At 56.1% G+C, this 15787-nt stretch overlaps 7 protein-coding genes across 7 annotated transcripts; 6 read left to right on the forward strand and 1 right to left on the reverse strand.

Moving 5' to 3' along the window:
• Positions 1–71: 71 nt before the first annotated feature.
• Positions 72–1515, forward strand: F5Z01DRAFT_637104 (uncharacterized protein; the record flags this gene model as incomplete). Its single annotated transcript, XM_046262258.1, has 3 exons — positions 72–902; positions 931–1378; positions 1490–1515. 3 exons carry the CDS (start codon positions 72–74, stop codon positions 1513–1515), a joined length of 1305 nt encoding a protein of 434 aa, XP_046117817.1.
• Positions 1516–1729: 214 nt separating this feature from the next.
• F5Z01DRAFT_656987 (WD40-repeat-containing domain protein) lies at positions 1730–3495 on the forward strand. The gene has a single exon (XM_046263611.1). The coding sequence runs from the start codon at positions 1934–1936 to the stop codon at positions 3440–3442; it is 1509 nt and encodes a 502-aa protein (XP_046117818.1). The 5' UTR covers positions 1730–1933; the 3' UTR covers positions 3443–3495.
• Positions 3496–3952: 457 nt separating this feature from the next.
• F5Z01DRAFT_134925 (insulin-induced protein-domain-containing protein) lies at positions 3953–5546 on the forward strand. The gene is made up of 2 exons (XM_046257598.1): positions 3953–4909; positions 4961–5546. The coding sequence occupies exons 1-2, from the start codon at positions 4142–4144 to the stop codon at positions 5387–5389; spliced, it is 1197 nt and encodes a 398-aa protein (XP_046117819.1). The 5' UTR covers positions 3953–4141; the 3' UTR covers positions 5390–5546.
• A 268-nt stretch (positions 5547–5814) lies between these two features.
• On the forward strand, positions 5815–7366 carry F5Z01DRAFT_681821 (phosphotransferase family protein; the record flags this gene model as incomplete). The annotated part of the gene is made up of 4 exons (XM_046265723.1): positions 5815–6226; positions 6271–6625; positions 6679–6860; positions 6897–7366. 4 exons carry the CDS (start codon positions 5815–5817, stop codon positions 7364–7366), a joined length of 1419 nt encoding a protein of 472 aa, XP_046117820.1.
• A 204-nt stretch (positions 7367–7570) lies between these two features.
• Positions 7571–8324, forward strand: F5Z01DRAFT_134910 (uncharacterized protein). The gene is made up of 2 exons (XM_046257597.1): positions 7571–7943; positions 8049–8324. The coding sequence occupies exons 1-2, from the start codon at positions 7715–7717 to the stop codon at positions 8237–8239; spliced, it is 420 nt and encodes a 139-aa protein (XP_046117821.1). The 5' UTR covers positions 7571–7714; the 3' UTR covers positions 8240–8324.
• A 2174-nt stretch (positions 8325–10498) lies between these two features.
• Positions 10499–12154, forward strand: F5Z01DRAFT_674777 (ATP-dependent protease La domain-containing protein; the record flags this gene model as incomplete). Its single annotated transcript, XM_046265084.1, has 1 exon — positions 10499–12154. The coding sequence occupies one exon, from the start codon at positions 10499–10501 to the stop codon at positions 12152–12154; it is 1656 nt and encodes a 551-aa protein (XP_046117822.1).
• A 1368-nt stretch (positions 12155–13522) lies between these two features.
• F5Z01DRAFT_750866 (uncharacterized protein) lies at positions 13523–15679 on the reverse strand (the record flags this gene model as incomplete). The annotated part of the gene is made up of 1 exon (XM_046267034.1): positions 13523–15679. One exon carries the CDS (start codon positions 15677–15679, stop codon positions 13523–13525), a length of 2157 nt encoding a protein of 718 aa, XP_046117823.1.
• Between the last annotated feature and the right edge of the window lie 108 nt (positions 15680–15787).

Genomic DNA, 15787 nt, shown 5'->3' on the forward strand with positions numbered 1-15787 from the left:
AGCACCTTGCTTCCCCCCCACACCCTTTAACTTTGCTTCTTGCTTCTTTTCCTCCTCCTCTTCTCCAAAGAATGGGTGCAGATCCACCGAAGCACACTCAACGCCCCGAGAAACCTCCCCCATCTCGTCACGTTCACTTCCAGAGTGACGGTTACGAGTCGACCACAGCTTCTGAATCGTTCAGCCCACCTCCTCGCCCCATCCCCAAACACCGAGTATTACCTGTCGAGGCGAAGGCAAAGACTGGCGAGGACGCACCTGCCGCCACTGACAAGACCTCAACGTCGCGCCCAGAAGAGACCAACACTCAGCCCACCAACTTCCCTGCGCTCGGAGCTGCACCTGGTGGTCAAGAGCAGGCAGTACCCGCAGGTCCCTGGCACACCTCCGCCCAACCTCAATTTAGCCTTGCCCACTCCCACCCTGCCTTTCCTGGAGGCGCGCCCTACCAGTTCTACCATCAGCAACCCTATCTCGCCAACATGGCAGCCTTTCCGATTGCTGGCCCGTTCGCCAAAGGTGTAAACTTCCAGCCTCCCGTGCCAGACACGACTTACGGCCCCATGACCCATGTCTATATCCCACGATTCGACAATGGTCTTGGTCCCCATCCGACGCCTGGGCAGCCGATGCCTCAGTCCGCGCCCTATGGCATAATACCCCCTGGCGCGGTCCCTCATCATGTTTGTTACCCCGTGCATTACATTCCTAGCACTATCGCACTGATGACTGCCGCACCTCTGGCGAGCGTGTCCGGCCCAGCCTTGGGCAGGTCGTTCTACCTCGACGGGTACATGTATCACTACAATGCAAGTCGCCAGTCGCTGTCTGCATTTCGGCCCTTGAAGTGTCAAGTGGCGTCTTCTTTCCTCCTCAATCTTTCGCTCTCTTTCTCTCTCCCTGTAGACATCTGCTAACTGAGTTCGATAGCAGGCTCCTCCCGGCGCTTTCTTAGCTCAGCAACCCGGCTTCGTCGCCAACCCAACGGCCGCCTACATGCCCCAGCCCGCGATGTTTGGCGCCGGCCAGCCCGGCCACACCGGCCCCGGCAACCAGCCCGCACCAAGCGGGGGTTTCAACGGTCCGGGAGGTCCTCCTGCCTTCCTCGCAGGCAACACTGGACCATATCCCGACGTTTCTGGTCTAGGTCGCACGGGGGTCGAGGAGCAGGCCCGTCAACTCCAGTTTGCGCACGGCAACAGGGTCTTTGAACAGCAGGAGTTCAAGCCGTCGGACGACGACCCCAGTCGTTTCTACTACGTACGCGAGTTGGACGGTAACTGGACCCAGCGCAGCCGCTTTTGCATCGATCAAATGGGTGATTGCCGTTGGTTTGTCACTGATGAGGGCTGGTTCTACGCCTCGCGTCTACCTAGTTGTAAGTGAGCCGACTCGCTGATCGTGTTCGTCGCGTGTTAATGATGAACAGAACCAAATACCTCGAGCCCGGGGGCTTGCGAACTTGATGGCTCACAGAATACGGGCATAGGGGGTGTCAAGACAGTCAACGGCTAGTTTGCAGCGACGACTTGGCCCAGAATACTACCGTGCGTTGCGTTGGTGAAGCTTACCAGGGAAATATTGCTATGATTAGGGGAGGAACCTGTCTTGTGCAGCAAGTGTCGATCAGAAGTAGCATCAATGCCTGCTCATAGGATTGATTCGATAAAGTCTCATGAAATCTTGACCTACATATCCGTACTCAGGTGAAAATCAATTGCTTTGACATGACTGTTTGGACATATTTGAAGTCATTCGCACCTTAAGGTTGGAGAGGACCGGCTTCTTTGCATGTACCGGGGGTATGCAGCTAACCTGCCTTATCTTATCGGCAACTTTTTTTTCCTCCCGCCATGAGTTCATCTGCTCAATCGTCGCGAGGTTCCCAAGTTTAATCCCACCCACCAATTGATCAGTGTCACAGAAGATAATCATGGCCAAGCGTAAGAGAAACACAGCCTCCAATGGAGAGCCCGCGTCCGAGCTTGAAGCGTCGAAAAAGACCAAGGCAGTTGACACCAAGTCAACAACCCCCAAACCCACCAGCACCACATCGACCGAGACACTGCAAATAGTGGTCGGCTTCTATGACGGCGTCCTCCACGGTCTCACCGCACAGATTCACCCTCCCACCGGGAAGCAAAAGAAACAGTCTGTCGAGTTTGCCGACACCTTCCTCCTTACCGCCCACACCAAAGCCATCCGCTGCCTCGCCGTGTCCCCCGTCTCGAACCCGATCCCCGGGCAAACACAAAAAGTCATACTCGCCTCGGGAAGCAACGACTCCAAGATCAATCTCTACGATCTGTCAGCCCACCCGCCCAAGGAGCAGGATGAAGACCCCCTCAAATTCGCTGCGCCCCGACCGATCAAGGAGAACAAGCGAAACCGAGAGCTGGGCAACCTGGAGCACCATGCGTCCGCCGTCACGGCGCTGGACTTTCCGACAAGGGGCAAGCTCATGTCGGCGAGCGAGGACTCTACGGTGGCCGTGACACGGACGCGCGACTGGGCGCTGATCGGGACCATCAAGGCGCCCATAGCCAAGGCCGAAGGGCGACCGAGCGGAGACACGGCGGCCCACGATGGCACGCCGCAAGGCGTCAACGACTTTGCGGTGCACCCGAGCATGAAGCTCATGATGAGCGTGAGCAAGGGCGAGAGGAAGGTCAGGCCGTGGAATCTGATGACGGGCAAGCGCGCCAAGGCGTTGAACTACGAGCGCGAGCTTCTGCAGCAGATTGGCGAGGGCAAATACACATCAGGCGAAGGGAAAAGGGTTGCCTGGGGCCACGTCGACGGCGACGATGAGTTTGCCGTGGGCTTTGACCGTGACGTGGTCGTCTTCCGCATGGCGGGTGAGCCAAAGTGCAGGATCTTGTCGTCGACAAGGACAAAGATTCACCAAGTTCGCTACATCTCCATCTCAGCCGAGGGCGCGTCAGAAGCGGACGCGGACAGCTCAGAGCATAGCCTGCTCGCCGTGTCGACGGAGGATGGCCGCATCATCTTTGCATCAACGCGCGAGGCACACCTGACTCCGATCGAGGGTGTCAAGAACACAATGGCGCCGGGCACGGCCCGAACAGTCTGTGAACTAGGCGGGAAAGCCGACGGCGTGACGGGACGCATCAAGGACTTTGTGGTCCTCCAGAGCGGAAAGACGTTGTACGTGGTGGGCGGGAGCAGTGACGGACAGATCAGGCTGTGGGCCATTGGTGTGGAGGAACTGCGGGGTGCATTGACTTCTCTCGCGGCAGCCGACGGCGGACAACCTTTAGGCGCGCTGATTGGGACGTACGGCACCGAGAACAGGGTGATGTGCATGGCTGCGTACTTGATGATACCCCATCCCGACGGAGACGAGGAGCAAGACGACTTTGAGGACTTTGAGGGTCTGGATGCGGAGGAGGAGGATGATGATGATAGTAGCGACGAGTAGTAGAACAAGAAGCAGCAGTATAACAGGCGCAATATCGAAACTCGACGTGTAACAAACAGCATTGATGAGATTCATCGTCAAGGGACGACGGCGCGGTGCCTATTTTAGCGCCCCAGCGTGCCGTGAGCGCGAGGCGGGGTGTGATCCAATCAGGCACGGCTTCGCGGTGGGCTGAACCGACAAGACCGCGATCTGCAGCGCTGTCATGCAGCGTAGCGCAGCACAAACACCTGGTGACCTCCAAGCTGCGGACCCAAGGTCGCCGCCATGCAAATGTGGGCTGCATTCCACGTCCCTTCCCTTCACATGATCGCATGTGAATACGACCTGGACACGGTGGTGTTTCTCGCCTCGCCTCGCCTCTCCTCTTTCACCGCACACATTCTCTATCCCAATACAGTCTGTACTTTTACTACCTTACAGCTGAGCCTGCCAGATTCCAAAACAGTACAAGATACCACAAACGTAGCGACCGTCCTTTCCGAAATCCGCACCAGGAGCAGCACTTGTTCGACGTCTCAAATACCCGGCGGGCCAGGGTGAAAAACTTTGAGACCCTGAAATGAGCATTCGATACCCTTAAAACAAGCATTTCCCAAACGCCGATAAAAAAGGACCGGCAAAACAAAGAATTGGGAGAATCAGATTCCGCCAACAGCCTTTCCGAACAACACCTTGAGACCGACGCGTCCACGAACAATGGCAGACGACGGGCCTCCGCTTTTGAAGCCAGTCCCCAGGCGACCATTCAATGTCAACCTCACAAGTGCCACGCCTCCCTCCGACGACAATGAGCAAGACGAGCGTCCACAACTCGACCGCGCCCAGTTCCTCCTGACCCCGTCCGATGCCACACCCTCCATGAGCCGGTCACCATCCTCGATGAACCTCACCTCCTCGACCCTGTACGGCATCTACTCGCCAACCACATCCGGCGGCCAAGATGCAGACTTTGACGAGGGCGAGACACCATGGGGCACAGGGGCTAGGACGCCCGTCCGCAGAACAAGCGTGGACGAGGCTACCTACGAGCTCATGGTCGGAAGGGCCCATGTCAACCGCCGTCGGTCCTCCCACAGAGCCTTGGATACCACCAAGCCACACTCGACGCCAGGTCGTGGCCCAGTGGCCACTGCCATCTCGTATGGCCTGCGCGCGCTGCTCCTGTTCGCCCTGGGCGTAGGGTATGGCGTCCTCCTCGCCAAGTTCCAGGACGGCAACGCGTGGGCCCCTTCGCAGTCGCACAACTTCAAGAACCTCGCTTTCTGGGGCGTGGCGGCGACGGTATGGGGCGGGATGATGCCGTGGCTGGATAGCCTGTGGTTCGACGTGTTTGGCGAGGAGGCGAGGGAGAACGAGGTCGCGATCACGGTCGAGACCGATTCCAACAATGGCTCGGATCCTGCGACGGACTGGGCCATTGTCATGCGTGCCATTGGCGTCTTTGTCGGCATCATGCTGGCCATTGTAAGTTTTATCGTTGCCGCATGTAGTTCCAGCTGCTAACCGTCGCAACAGCGCAAGGTCGCCTGGGTATCTACCCTCCAAGTGTCCCTCACACTTGCCATGGTCAACCCTCTTCTCTGGTGGCTCATTGACCGCTCCCAAGTCGGCTTCATCCTCTCCGCCGCTGTCGGTCTCGTCGGCTGGCTCATTGCCATGGGCGTCGACCCCCACATGGTGCCCCTGCCGCCATCGTCCCACCTCGCTCTCATCCGGGCCGGTGGTCTTGCGCCGGGCGGTGCCAACCAGACCGTGACGGCGCTGGCGAACAGTGCCGAGGCACCATTCCTCCTGGCTCGCCTCGCGTCCCAGGAGACCGTCGAGACGGGCATTTGGATGCTCAGCGTGCTGTTCTGCAGCTGCCTCTGCTTCGGCAATATTGGCCGGAGGCTGGCTTGGGAACCGTCGGCCGTTGGGCGCGGTCGCTGGGGAGGTGTGAGATAGGCAATGCTTCAGTTCACGACTCATGTAAAACTACGCATGTCCAGCGTGACAAAGGGTTCGAGGCACGTCTCTCTGCCAAAGTGCAGTTTGGATATACCGAAGCTGTGTGTAGATGATGGATGGGCTTTTTGGTTTTCACCGAGCGCTGTATTTCTTTACCGCCAATACCACATTGATCACTCATTAGCATCTACGTACTTTTCATGAACTTGCTGGCGGACTTTCTGTCTTGTTTACTCTAGGGTAAGATCCTCTACTGAAGCTCGGCGGCTGCATATAATTTGCTCCAGCTGGCACGGCCATGCTTGTCCCGCATGCCAGGAAACGCATTTCAGCGCGGTCCACTGACAGTAACTTCCCTCTTCCTATCGGCCTTGCCTTCTGCTTCACTGAATCCGTCTCATCCCGCCTCCTTCCCCTCAACGATGCCTGGATCTTTTGAGGAATTCGACGATGCTGCGTGGGAGCACGGCGATGTACTTTTCGACGAGTGGAAGCAGAAGCTCTACGACGAGGATATCTACCATGAGGTCGTTCGGAAAGTGGTGAAGCATCGGATGGGGGGCGATCCTCTGGAAATATGTTCTCCGCAGAGAGGCGGTTTCAACGTCTACTATCGTATTCGCTTCGCTGAGGGCGCCGGAGCGATGATCCGCTTTCCCATGCCGGCGTACTTCCAGTACGCTGATGAAAAGCTCGTGGCAGAAGTTGCCGCGATGCACTATATCTCGGACAATACTACCATCCCAATACCTTTCGTTCTTCACCATGGTATGAAAGAGGAGAGCCCTGGTGGACTCGGCCCCTTTATGATCATGGAATGGGTCGAGAATTTAGGTGATATCGTCGACGTCTTGAACAAGCCTGGCCTTGAAGACGAGGACCCCCAATCTTAGACCCCGATATCAACGAGGAGAAGCTTGAGCAGATGTACAGCCAGATGGCCGACATTCTCCTCCAATTGTCCCGGTGCAACTTCACCGCCATAGGTTCACTTGGCTTTCGGGACGAAGAAGATAGGCCAGAAGTCGCCACACGACCTCTCTCCTTGAATGTGTCCCAGCTTGCCAACTTTGCTCGCGTTCCGCACTTCCAGCTACCCTTCATCTCCACAACCTTCACAACTTCCTCCGAATACTACACGGCCTTAGCTGATATGCACCTTCAGCAACTTTCCTTCCAGCGCAATCAAGCCATTGATTCGGCCGAGGATTGCAAGAAGAAGTATATTGCCAGGTCAGCCCAACACTCTTCCTCTCCAGGTGCACACTTATCCACAAACACTGCAGGCAACTCTTCCGGAAACTTGCCTCGGAGTCCCGCCTCGCAGATGCCGGATTCAATCAGGGCCCCTTCAAGCTCTGGTGTGATGACCTGCGGCCTGCTAATGTGCTGGTGGACAAGGCCCATAAGATAGCGGCCGCGATTGACTGGGAGTTCACCTATGCCGCCCCTGCCGAGTTTTTTTTCAGTCCTCCGTGGTAGCTTTTGTTAAAGCCCCCCGAAGACTGGGAAGCGGGTCAGGACGACTGGGTTGAGAAGTATGAGCCTAGATTAGCGACATTCTTACGCGCCCTTGAAGCCAAGGAGACGGAGTTCATCGAGCGGGGCCGCTTGACCAAGTCGGAGATTTTATCCTCGCGCATGCGCGAGAGCTGGGAGTCCGGCCAATTCTGGGTGACATATGCTGCGCGGAGGACGTGGGCCTTTGATGCTATTTTCTGGAGATTCCTGGACGAGAAGTTCTTTGAAAAGAATGAGGACGGCGACTCTATGGACAGGATAAAGCTTCTGCCACAAGAACAGATTGATGCCATGGAGCATTTTGTGACGAGGAAGCTCCAGGAGAAAGAGGAGGGCACGTTGGTAGACTGGTATGAGACGGATTCCGAGGCTCGTCTGCCGCCGGATATTCTGAGCGTTGGATCATCGCCCCGGACCCAGCAGATGGCGGGATGGGCCGGTGCATTTGGGTAGCGCAGAAAAGACAAACTTGCCACGCAAAGCAACAGCTGCTTTGAGCATGTCTCGGGCATGTGGATTGGTGTTCACGGGCCTTGGCGTGGAGGAGAGGGGTCTTTAAAGGTACCTGGTCGTCATGTCTTCTTCGAACCCCACCTTGAACCTGTCAGGGGAAGGCAGCGGAGCGGCTCATCGCAGGAACCGAGAGACGGAGCCGGGAGCACACCTATTAATCACTTCGAGGCCACCACCACCTTTGTTCGAGCGAAGCTTCACTGAGTCGCGCTGTCTGTAGTGACCATTGACCAGTGTCTGACCTACGCACAATCTGCTATAGCACACACCACATTCTAAACCGCCACCATGGTCGCCGTCCCGTCCACAGAGGACCAGGCCCTCCTGACGAGCAAGCTCAAAGACCTGATCAAGGCTATCGAGAGCGAGCCGGGCTTCACCCCTCCCACGCCGCACGCAGGTCTCCTGCACGTGTGGGATTTCGTGCAGAGGAGCCACTACATGATGCTCAATCTAGAAAACATCCGCACGGGAGCCCCGATTGAGCATCCCGAGGCCATTCCCAAAAATGACAATGGTACGGAATACATGGTCTTGTCTTTTCTCCTCTGCATAGTAGCTTCTGGGCTTGGGAACCCCACCGCGTACCATCGAGCAACAGTCGGCTAACTGTGCGTTGCAGCCAAGGACAATGCTGAGAAGGCACAGATGACATTTACCGATGTTGTCACGCGCAGCATGACGATTGATAAACTGATCAAGTCGCCTGCCATGCTAGCCATGATGGGCGGGTCGCCAACGACGTTCAGCCAAGATACAAAGGACAAGAGCCAGGCGGTGTTGGACATGATCATGGGATTACCGGACAACTAGGTCCAGCTGCGTCTCGGAGCAAGGCAAAGTCTGGTAAGTATGTATCGATTGCGGATAGATTCGCATGTCCGTGGGCCACTCGCGCTAGACGAGGACCCCGTAAGAACAATGCCAAGCACCTGTCACGAGCAAACAAGAATCGCCTTGTCTCTGGAGCAGTTAGTTTGATCTTAGAGCAAGCTCGGGCAACCTCCAGTAGCTGATAAAGAAAGGGTCACGACAGGAAGGCGGCCATCGAGATGCTGCACCCCACCTTGGACCACTCCATGATGCGTCGACGCTCGTGGCTGTCGCATCGGCAAAATCTGACCGGGTTTGCCGCTACGCGAGCCTCGTGAAACCCTCATTGAACAAACGCACGCGTTGGACTGTCTGGCCTGAATGACCACCCGCCCATCCGCACGGCTTTCTCGAACGACACGGCTCGGGTCGGGGTGCGGTAGCGGGATGTCAGTCACAATGCGAGATCTCGATGTTCGGTACTGGCGATTCGTTATCCGTACTGTCACTGTCAGACACTGAGGTGGAGCCCACTGGATCACGACAGGCGACATGTGAAGGGCAGCACCAGCGAGTCTAGAACCGAAGCGAGTAATTATTAATTATAAGTTAGTGATAACATCGAATATCAGCTTCGCGGATGGCTCCCGTGAATCCGCATTTAGCATACAAGTACAGGTTGGTCTCGTACAGGAATGCGCGGAGCCCGAGGTACATGCATCGAGGTGTCATGACGCCCACGACTCCTATGGACCTACCAGTCACGAGTCGCCGTCAGGCGTGGCTCTGACAGGCTGACAGCTCGATGTCGAGAAAGCGCTGGCATTATCAGATCGCCGGGCAGGCGTGTAATCGATTGACTGCATTTCCACCCCAAGAAGGGTTCATGGTCTGGGCCGAACCTGGGCTAAATAGATCTACTTGGTAGCCTGATGAAGCGTCTCGCATCTTGGTTCACGGGTCCGAACGCCGTTGCTGCAGCTGTGTACATTTCTTGGTGCAACAATAATTAGGCACCCTGAACATCCTGAGCGCAATGCGCGTTTTTAGTTGTTGACTGCAGAGCTCTCTCTTTAAACAGGTGCATCCTCGCATACGAACCTCGAGAAGAAGAAATAGGGCAGAAGATACTCGCTCGCAAACGAGACGAAAAGGTTCAAAGCCAGCGCTCTTGTTACCGATCTAAGCTCCTTGAGGAAACCGACTTTAGGTCGACCATCTGTAGATTCTGGTCCTGTCGACCCAATATTGCCTTCTTGTATTCTGTAAGGTAAAAGTGCTAAATACTTGCACCCTGGATCTATTATGTCACCATTTTCCAGCCTTAACTGGTGGGCTTTCGCGAATCTTGTCGCAGCTGCAATCGCTTGCACCAATGTCCTCGTAGATCATCTACAGATACGAACAAAATGCCGCGCTCGTTGTCAGTTTCAGCTGATGATGATAGCGGCCCCTTGTGCGCGGTGACTGGCCTGCTGGCATGTACGCACTTGCACAGAAGCTTCGGGACCAGACTCTCTCAGTCGACTCCTCTAGTAGGCGGGTCGTCAGGTTGCCGGCACAAGTGGCAGGCAGGGCCCGCCGGGGAGGCCCAGAAAGTGGGCTCTGACGCCTTGACTCCATGTCCGTCCAACTCCTGTCGGGACTGGACCGTGACTGGACTCAGCGGACTGGACTGGAGCTCGCGTGTTCTTCCCTTCCATGATGAGGCCATCCAGTCCTACATCCCACCACGCACACCCTCTCGCCTGTGTCCTGTCCTGTCGTCGCTGAGCGCCCACACACGCCACCCTGGCCCAGCCTGCCCTTCCTTCCATGTCACCGGATTGGTGACAACTGCTTTGTATGACGAGCCCCGTCCACACTAATGCGCTCTGCGGTGATCCATCCATATTATAACCTCCCATGGCCTCGTTCCCTCACTGTCAACATCCCAACGTATCAGATGCGTCGCGACTGTACATATCGACACCCGTAACAACACCACCTTCACCACCAGTGCTGAAACCACCCATCATCGTCGACGACGGAACCAGCTTGCAAAGAGGCGCATACACGAGACCTCAACCGATGCTCTACCTGTTCTACGAGTGATTACCTAGTCCAGTCCTCTTTTCCTGGCTGCACACTTATCCATGCGCTTGCAACACCACTGCGACAAGACCACGAGATTGTGCGAACACGAGTCGAACTTCGCTGCTGCGTCAGGCCTGCTCTGGACATAAGCCCAAGCGACCCCCCGGGCAAGACAAGCCGTTCATGTCACCCGCTCAGCAAGCAGAGGTCGCGGACCGCCCTTTGACAGGCTTGTTTGAGGCGCACGGCCGAGACGACCCATCGAACTGGCCGACCAAGCCAGAACAAGTAGCAACGGCAAGGGAACTCGTTCGCCTGTGCCAATGCCAAATATGCTCGCTCCTGCTCAAGGACGCCGTCACACTGCCTTGCGGACGCAGCCTGTGTCGACGATGCCTACCACCGACATTCGAACGAGCCAACATATCATATCCCGCCGGACCTGAACGACTACTAGGCGTACAATGTCCGTTCTCCGACTGCGGGAAGGAACATGCGGTGGGCGACTGCGGAGGCGATGTGATACTCAACAAAGCTTTGCACCATTTCGAAGACAACCTCGTCAAATGGAGAAAAGAGAAGCTTCAATCGTCTACGACAACCGTGATCGCAGTAGACGAACAGGAAGATGGCAGTGGCGACGACCTGGGGGAGAAGCGCGCCGAGCTAGCATATCAACGCTTGCCGGGCGGCAGGCTAACAACGGCATGGGCCTTGATGGAGCAAGGACAGTTGCGCTACGACGCCGAAGTCGCCTACGATACCGAGTCCGCTTCCACGAACGACGAGTATGCCGATTTCGAGGTCGACTCCCTCCATGCAACTCAAGAGGAGGCCCGCAGCGAGATGGACTGTCACGTCTGCTTTGCCTTATTCTGGGAACCGTTGACAACAGCCTGCGGACATACCTTCTGCCGGTCTTGCCTCCAACGAACTCTCGACCATTCGCAGTATTGTCCGATCTGTCGACGGCAGTTGGCCATCAACCCACTGCTCAACCAGGTCGTGTGCCCCTCGAATAGTCGCCTGTCGGCTTTCATCAACATCTTTTGGAAGGACGAGCTCAAGACACGCGGAGAAATGTACAGGTCAGAACAGCTGGGTCAGCACGGCGACTTTGACATTCCTCTCTTCGTCTGCACCCTGGCGTTCCCCAGGATGCCCACATTCCTACACATCTTTGAGCCTCGGTACAGGCTCATGATCCGGAGAGCATTGGAAGGCGATAAAACGTTTGGCATGGTACTGCCCCGAAAGGCTCGGAACTCCTCTGATCCGTATTTCCACGAATTGGGGACACTCTTGCGCATCACCAATGCGCACTTCTATCCGGACGGCCGAAGTTTGATCGAGACTATCGGCATCTCACGCTTCAGGGTGACTCGCCACGGTCTGACGGATGGGTATGCTGTCGGTAAGATTGAGCGCATCGACGACATCAGCCTGGAAGAGGAGGAAGCGTCGGAAGCGCAAGAGATCTCGCCAGCGTCGTCTGAGCGCGGGTCGACCGGTTCACCAACATCGATGGATCGAAAGAGCCGCAGTTCAGATACGCCGCGGGCTCCAGATTTTGATGGCATGTCCACAGCCACGCTCTTGGAGTTTGCGCTCGCGTTTGTGGCGAGGATGAGGGCGCAGAGTGTCCCGTGGCTGACCGCCAGGATGACCTCGATATACGGAGAGTGTCCAAGCGACCCGGGCTTGTTTCCTTGGTGGTTGGCTAGCATCCTCCCAGTGCGCGACATTGAGAAGTATCGGCTGCTTGGTACCTCCAGCGTCAGGGACCGATTGAAGATCTGTTGCTCGTGGATTGTGGAGTGGGAGACAAGTGCATGGTAAGTCATCACCCACCCCTCCTTGTTCTCTGCCGCGGGCCTATGCCTCGTTCCCCTCTCTTCTCCTTGTTGCTCCTCATGCAACATGATCTGATGAGCCTCAGATGGGCCCGTGAGGCGGATCGAGTAGCACGTCTACCCGTCAAGAAGGAGAACACAAGAAAGCAGAGCACCTTGCCGGTGAAGCAATTACTGAGACCCACCAGGTCAAGTCTCCCCGGCTGTACTATACTTTGATCGACCGACCAACGTCGCCGAACACGACCAGTATACCTTCTCAGACGACCACCCTGGCCGTCACTCTTCTTTACCTTTGAGGATTTGCTGGCTTTCCTCTTTCCTTAATCTCTATTCCTTCTGTCTTGTTTCTGCATTGCTTAGCAGAGTTGGGCGCACTGGGAAAAGATCATTGGGCAAGAACCACAAAAGAGCAAAAAGACCACCTTATTACGAAACACATGAACGACTATTACGCTCTCACGAACCCCGTTGCTACTATGTGACGCGCCAGACAGACAGGAGGTTCCATCCTCCTCCGATCATGTCCGGACACTTCCATCTCGGAATCTTTTTTTCTCCTTTTTTTGCATTGCGATAGAACGGACATCTGTCTTGGGGTCTCGGGGCGGCTATTTGGGATTGATACTTTTACCGACTGAGTATTTTGTCTTGTTTCTTGCTTTTACTTATTTACAAGCTGCTTCCTTGCCAGAGGGAGAGGGCTTGCCCCCTTTTTCGCAGCAGCCTGGCAGCGATACCAATTTCCAGACCGTGTTACCAGATACCACCAACTCTTGTTCTTCTTCCTTTTATCGTTGCGCTCACACAGAGGCGGCTGCTCTCTTTTGATCAGCATCATCGCTGCTGCTACATAGAGAGAGGGACAGATATCAAAAAATGTTTCGATCTTGTGATACGGTCATATCAAAGTGCCTTCATTACCCAACCCGAAGATCACTGCTGACCTTTTCCCCTTTGCAACGGTCCCCGGTTTCTAGTACTATTGCCACAACAACTGCTCATTCGCATCCAACAAGCCTGTCCCTGATCCGCACACTCCGTGGTCGTTGAGTCATCGATCTCATTCCTTTGACGTCACGTCCAAGAGTCCTCGCACTAGCCAAACGAACACAGGTCATGAGGTATTAGATTTATCTAAGTATGTATCAAGTCTGATTCTGCTGTATCTTCTCGCAGAGAGCTCCAAGGCGGACGCTTCGCCTCGTTTCCTGCGTTCCACACAAGCGAAGTGCACCCCTGCCACACGACAGGCGTTGGAAGAGCACCTCCTTTGGTCTCGATCTCTCAAGTCCGCATCGAGAGCAAGATCTAGAATGCCGCTGTCATTGACAGGAGAAGGTGGCGTCCGGTGCTACCACCCTCCACTGGGCAGCACGTTGCTCACCTCCTCTTTATCCGCGAGGCCACCAGTATTCGCCGCCGCCGTCACGTCGCCCCAGGGAGGGGCAGTAGCATCTGCATTCGTATCATCCCAGGATCCTGGCATGTTCGTGGCTCCAGGTCCGATGTTGTTTTCCTCCTGGCCTGCAGCCGAGTTTTGCGCGTTGCTCCCCCATGCAGACCCGCCCGCTGCGTTCTGTGTAGTTCCCCAGTCGTCGTTGCCCTTCTCCCCCTCGGCACCGTTACTGGGTTGATTGTCGTTAGTGTTCCAGGCGGTGTTATCAGCGGCATCGTTGGTGGTCCAGGCGGTGTCGTTCGCAGCGGCGTCGTTAGTCTCAGGCCAAGCCGTCTCGCCCTTGTTGCTGTTGTTATCCGCCGGTTGACCCCATCCGTCGGCGGCCTTGTTGTTGTTGGTATTGTTGGATTTATGGCTGGCGTTGGATGACTGGCGACCACTCCATGTCGCGAACTTGGACTTTGCGGCTTTGTAGTATGAGTTCTTGTCACCTTGGCCCTCCTGCTTGCCGTTAGCATGGACATCAGGCGCACAGCCGGGAACTGTTCTTACCTTGACGCTACCTGGGCCGACGTTGTTGGTGGCGGACTTTGTCTTCGCTGGGCTGTTGCCTGGACCGTTGGCGCCCGCCATGTCAGCAAAGGCACCCTTGTTCATACCAGATGGTCTACGCTCGAATGGTGGATAGCCACCTGGCATGGCTGGGTTGTGATAAGGGCCCTGGCGCCGATCATTGTAGAGGTTTGGAGGCGGTCCATAGAGAGGAGCGTGACGTCCATAGCGCTCCTCAGATGACAGCCCGTATGGCGGGTGATGGTCGTATGGGTTGCCCCTGAACCCGTACTCGTACGGATTATGTAGGGGATGAGGTACGCCAACAGGCGGAGGTCTCACCGACTGATCACGTTCAGGGTACAGCGCTTGTTCACCTCGAGAGCCCCAGACGGGTCCGTGGTACACACGAAGCACGTTGTGTTGAGGATCATAGTAGGCATTTGGGCGCGGGTCCTCGGGGCCTTCAAGGACTTTCTCAGTCTGCACTGTCTCAGCACGGATTGGCTCGATATAGTGAGGTCGACGTGGGTTCGGCGCCGGCCTGCTGTTGGCTTCGGGATAGTTGCTCGCCCTCTCGTCCCTCCGCTTCGAGGAGTTGGGTTCGGGTTGCCCACTAGATTTTTCGGCATCTTTCTGAGGTTTCGCTTGCTGGTCGGACTTCTTCTTCTGCTTTGCCTTGGTCTTTTTCTTCTTGGGCGGAGACTCTGGCTCCTCTTCCGTCTCCTCGCCTGTGGTTGTTTCGGTCTCGTCCCCAGAATCGGGCTCCTCCACCTTCTTGACCTTCTTCGCTTTCTTGCCCACCTTCTTTGACTTGGGAAGTATCTCCGCTTCAGACTCAGATGTCTCGGGTGTCTCAGTCTTCTTCTTCTTCTTCTTCTTTTTGCTCTTCTTGCCCTTGGAGCCAGAACTCGCCTCGGAGTCGGAGGTGTCTGGCTGTTTCTTTCCTTTGGAGGCTTTTCGAGCCTTTCGTCTCTTGTTGGTGCACACCTCGCAATCGCACGCTTCAGATTCACTCGTGTTGTCTTTTTCAGCAGCCTTCGCTTTCCGGGATTTCTTCACCTTCTTCGCAGGCTTGACAGGCTCCGACTCCTCGGAGCTCCCCTGTGCAGATGACTCTCCGGCGACTGACTCTGACTGCGACTCAGATTCGGCCTCGGAGGATTCGGTAGTGACTGTCGTGGTGGTGGTAGTAGTAGTGTGCTGCTTGGTCTTCTTGAGAGCAGACTTTCTCGGCTCGCTTTGCTCGAAGCGAACCTTCTTGACAGTAGCTTCCTCGGCAGCTGAATCAGACGCGGCTTCAGGGGCTGGTTCCGGTTCCGGTTCTGCTACGGGCTCTGGCTGCGATGCGCACCGGCGACCACCTCCTGTGCGTGGGTATGTCACATGGACTGTGTCTTCTCCAAACTCGTCATCGGTCGTCACCTCGAGGCGGAAGAGGCTACGGGCTTCGACGGCTTGTTGACGTGCTTGTCGCCGTTTTCTGCGAGCTACAGATGCGGCACTGGTCCCTGCAAACCATTCGACAATGGTGGCTGGACCAGAGTCCTTGCAACGCATGGCGAGCGTGGCGGCCCCGACATGCAGGCCCTAGGGTATGAGGAAGAGTGGCAGAGGGGAGATGTGATGCAGAATGAGAGGGGAAGGAAAGGAGAAGGAGAAAAATAT

This window comes from Emericellopsis atlantica (genome assembly GCF_019669845.1).
Source record: "Emericellopsis atlantica unplaced genomic scaffold F5Z01scaffold_15, whole genome shotgun sequence".
Taxonomy (NCBI): Eukaryota; Fungi; Ascomycota; class Sordariomycetes; order Hypocreales; family Bionectriaceae; genus Emericellopsis; species Emericellopsis atlantica.

Bases quoted from the DNA above. Each gene is read 5' to 3' on its own strand.
- F5Z01DRAFT_656987 (XM_046263611.1), top strand. From the start codon at position 1,934: ATGGCCAAGCGTAAGAGAAACACAGCCTCCAATGGAGAGCCCGCGTCC.
- F5Z01DRAFT_134910 (XM_046257597.1), top strand. From the start codon at position 7,715: ATGGTCGCCGTCCCGTCCACAGAGGACCAGGCCCTCCTGACGAGCAAG. The intron at 7,944-8,048 runs GTACGGAATACA...TGTGCGTTGCAG, and splicing joins CATTCCCAAAAATGACAATG to CCAAGGACAATGCTGAGAAG.
- F5Z01DRAFT_134925 (XM_046257598.1), top strand. From the start codon at position 4,142: ATGGCAGACGACGGGCCTCCGCTTTTGAAGCCAGTCCCCAGGCGACCA. The intron at 4,910-4,960 runs GTAAGTTTTATC...CCGTCGCAACAG, and splicing joins TCGGCATCATGCTGGCCATT to CGCAAGGTCGCCTGGGTATC.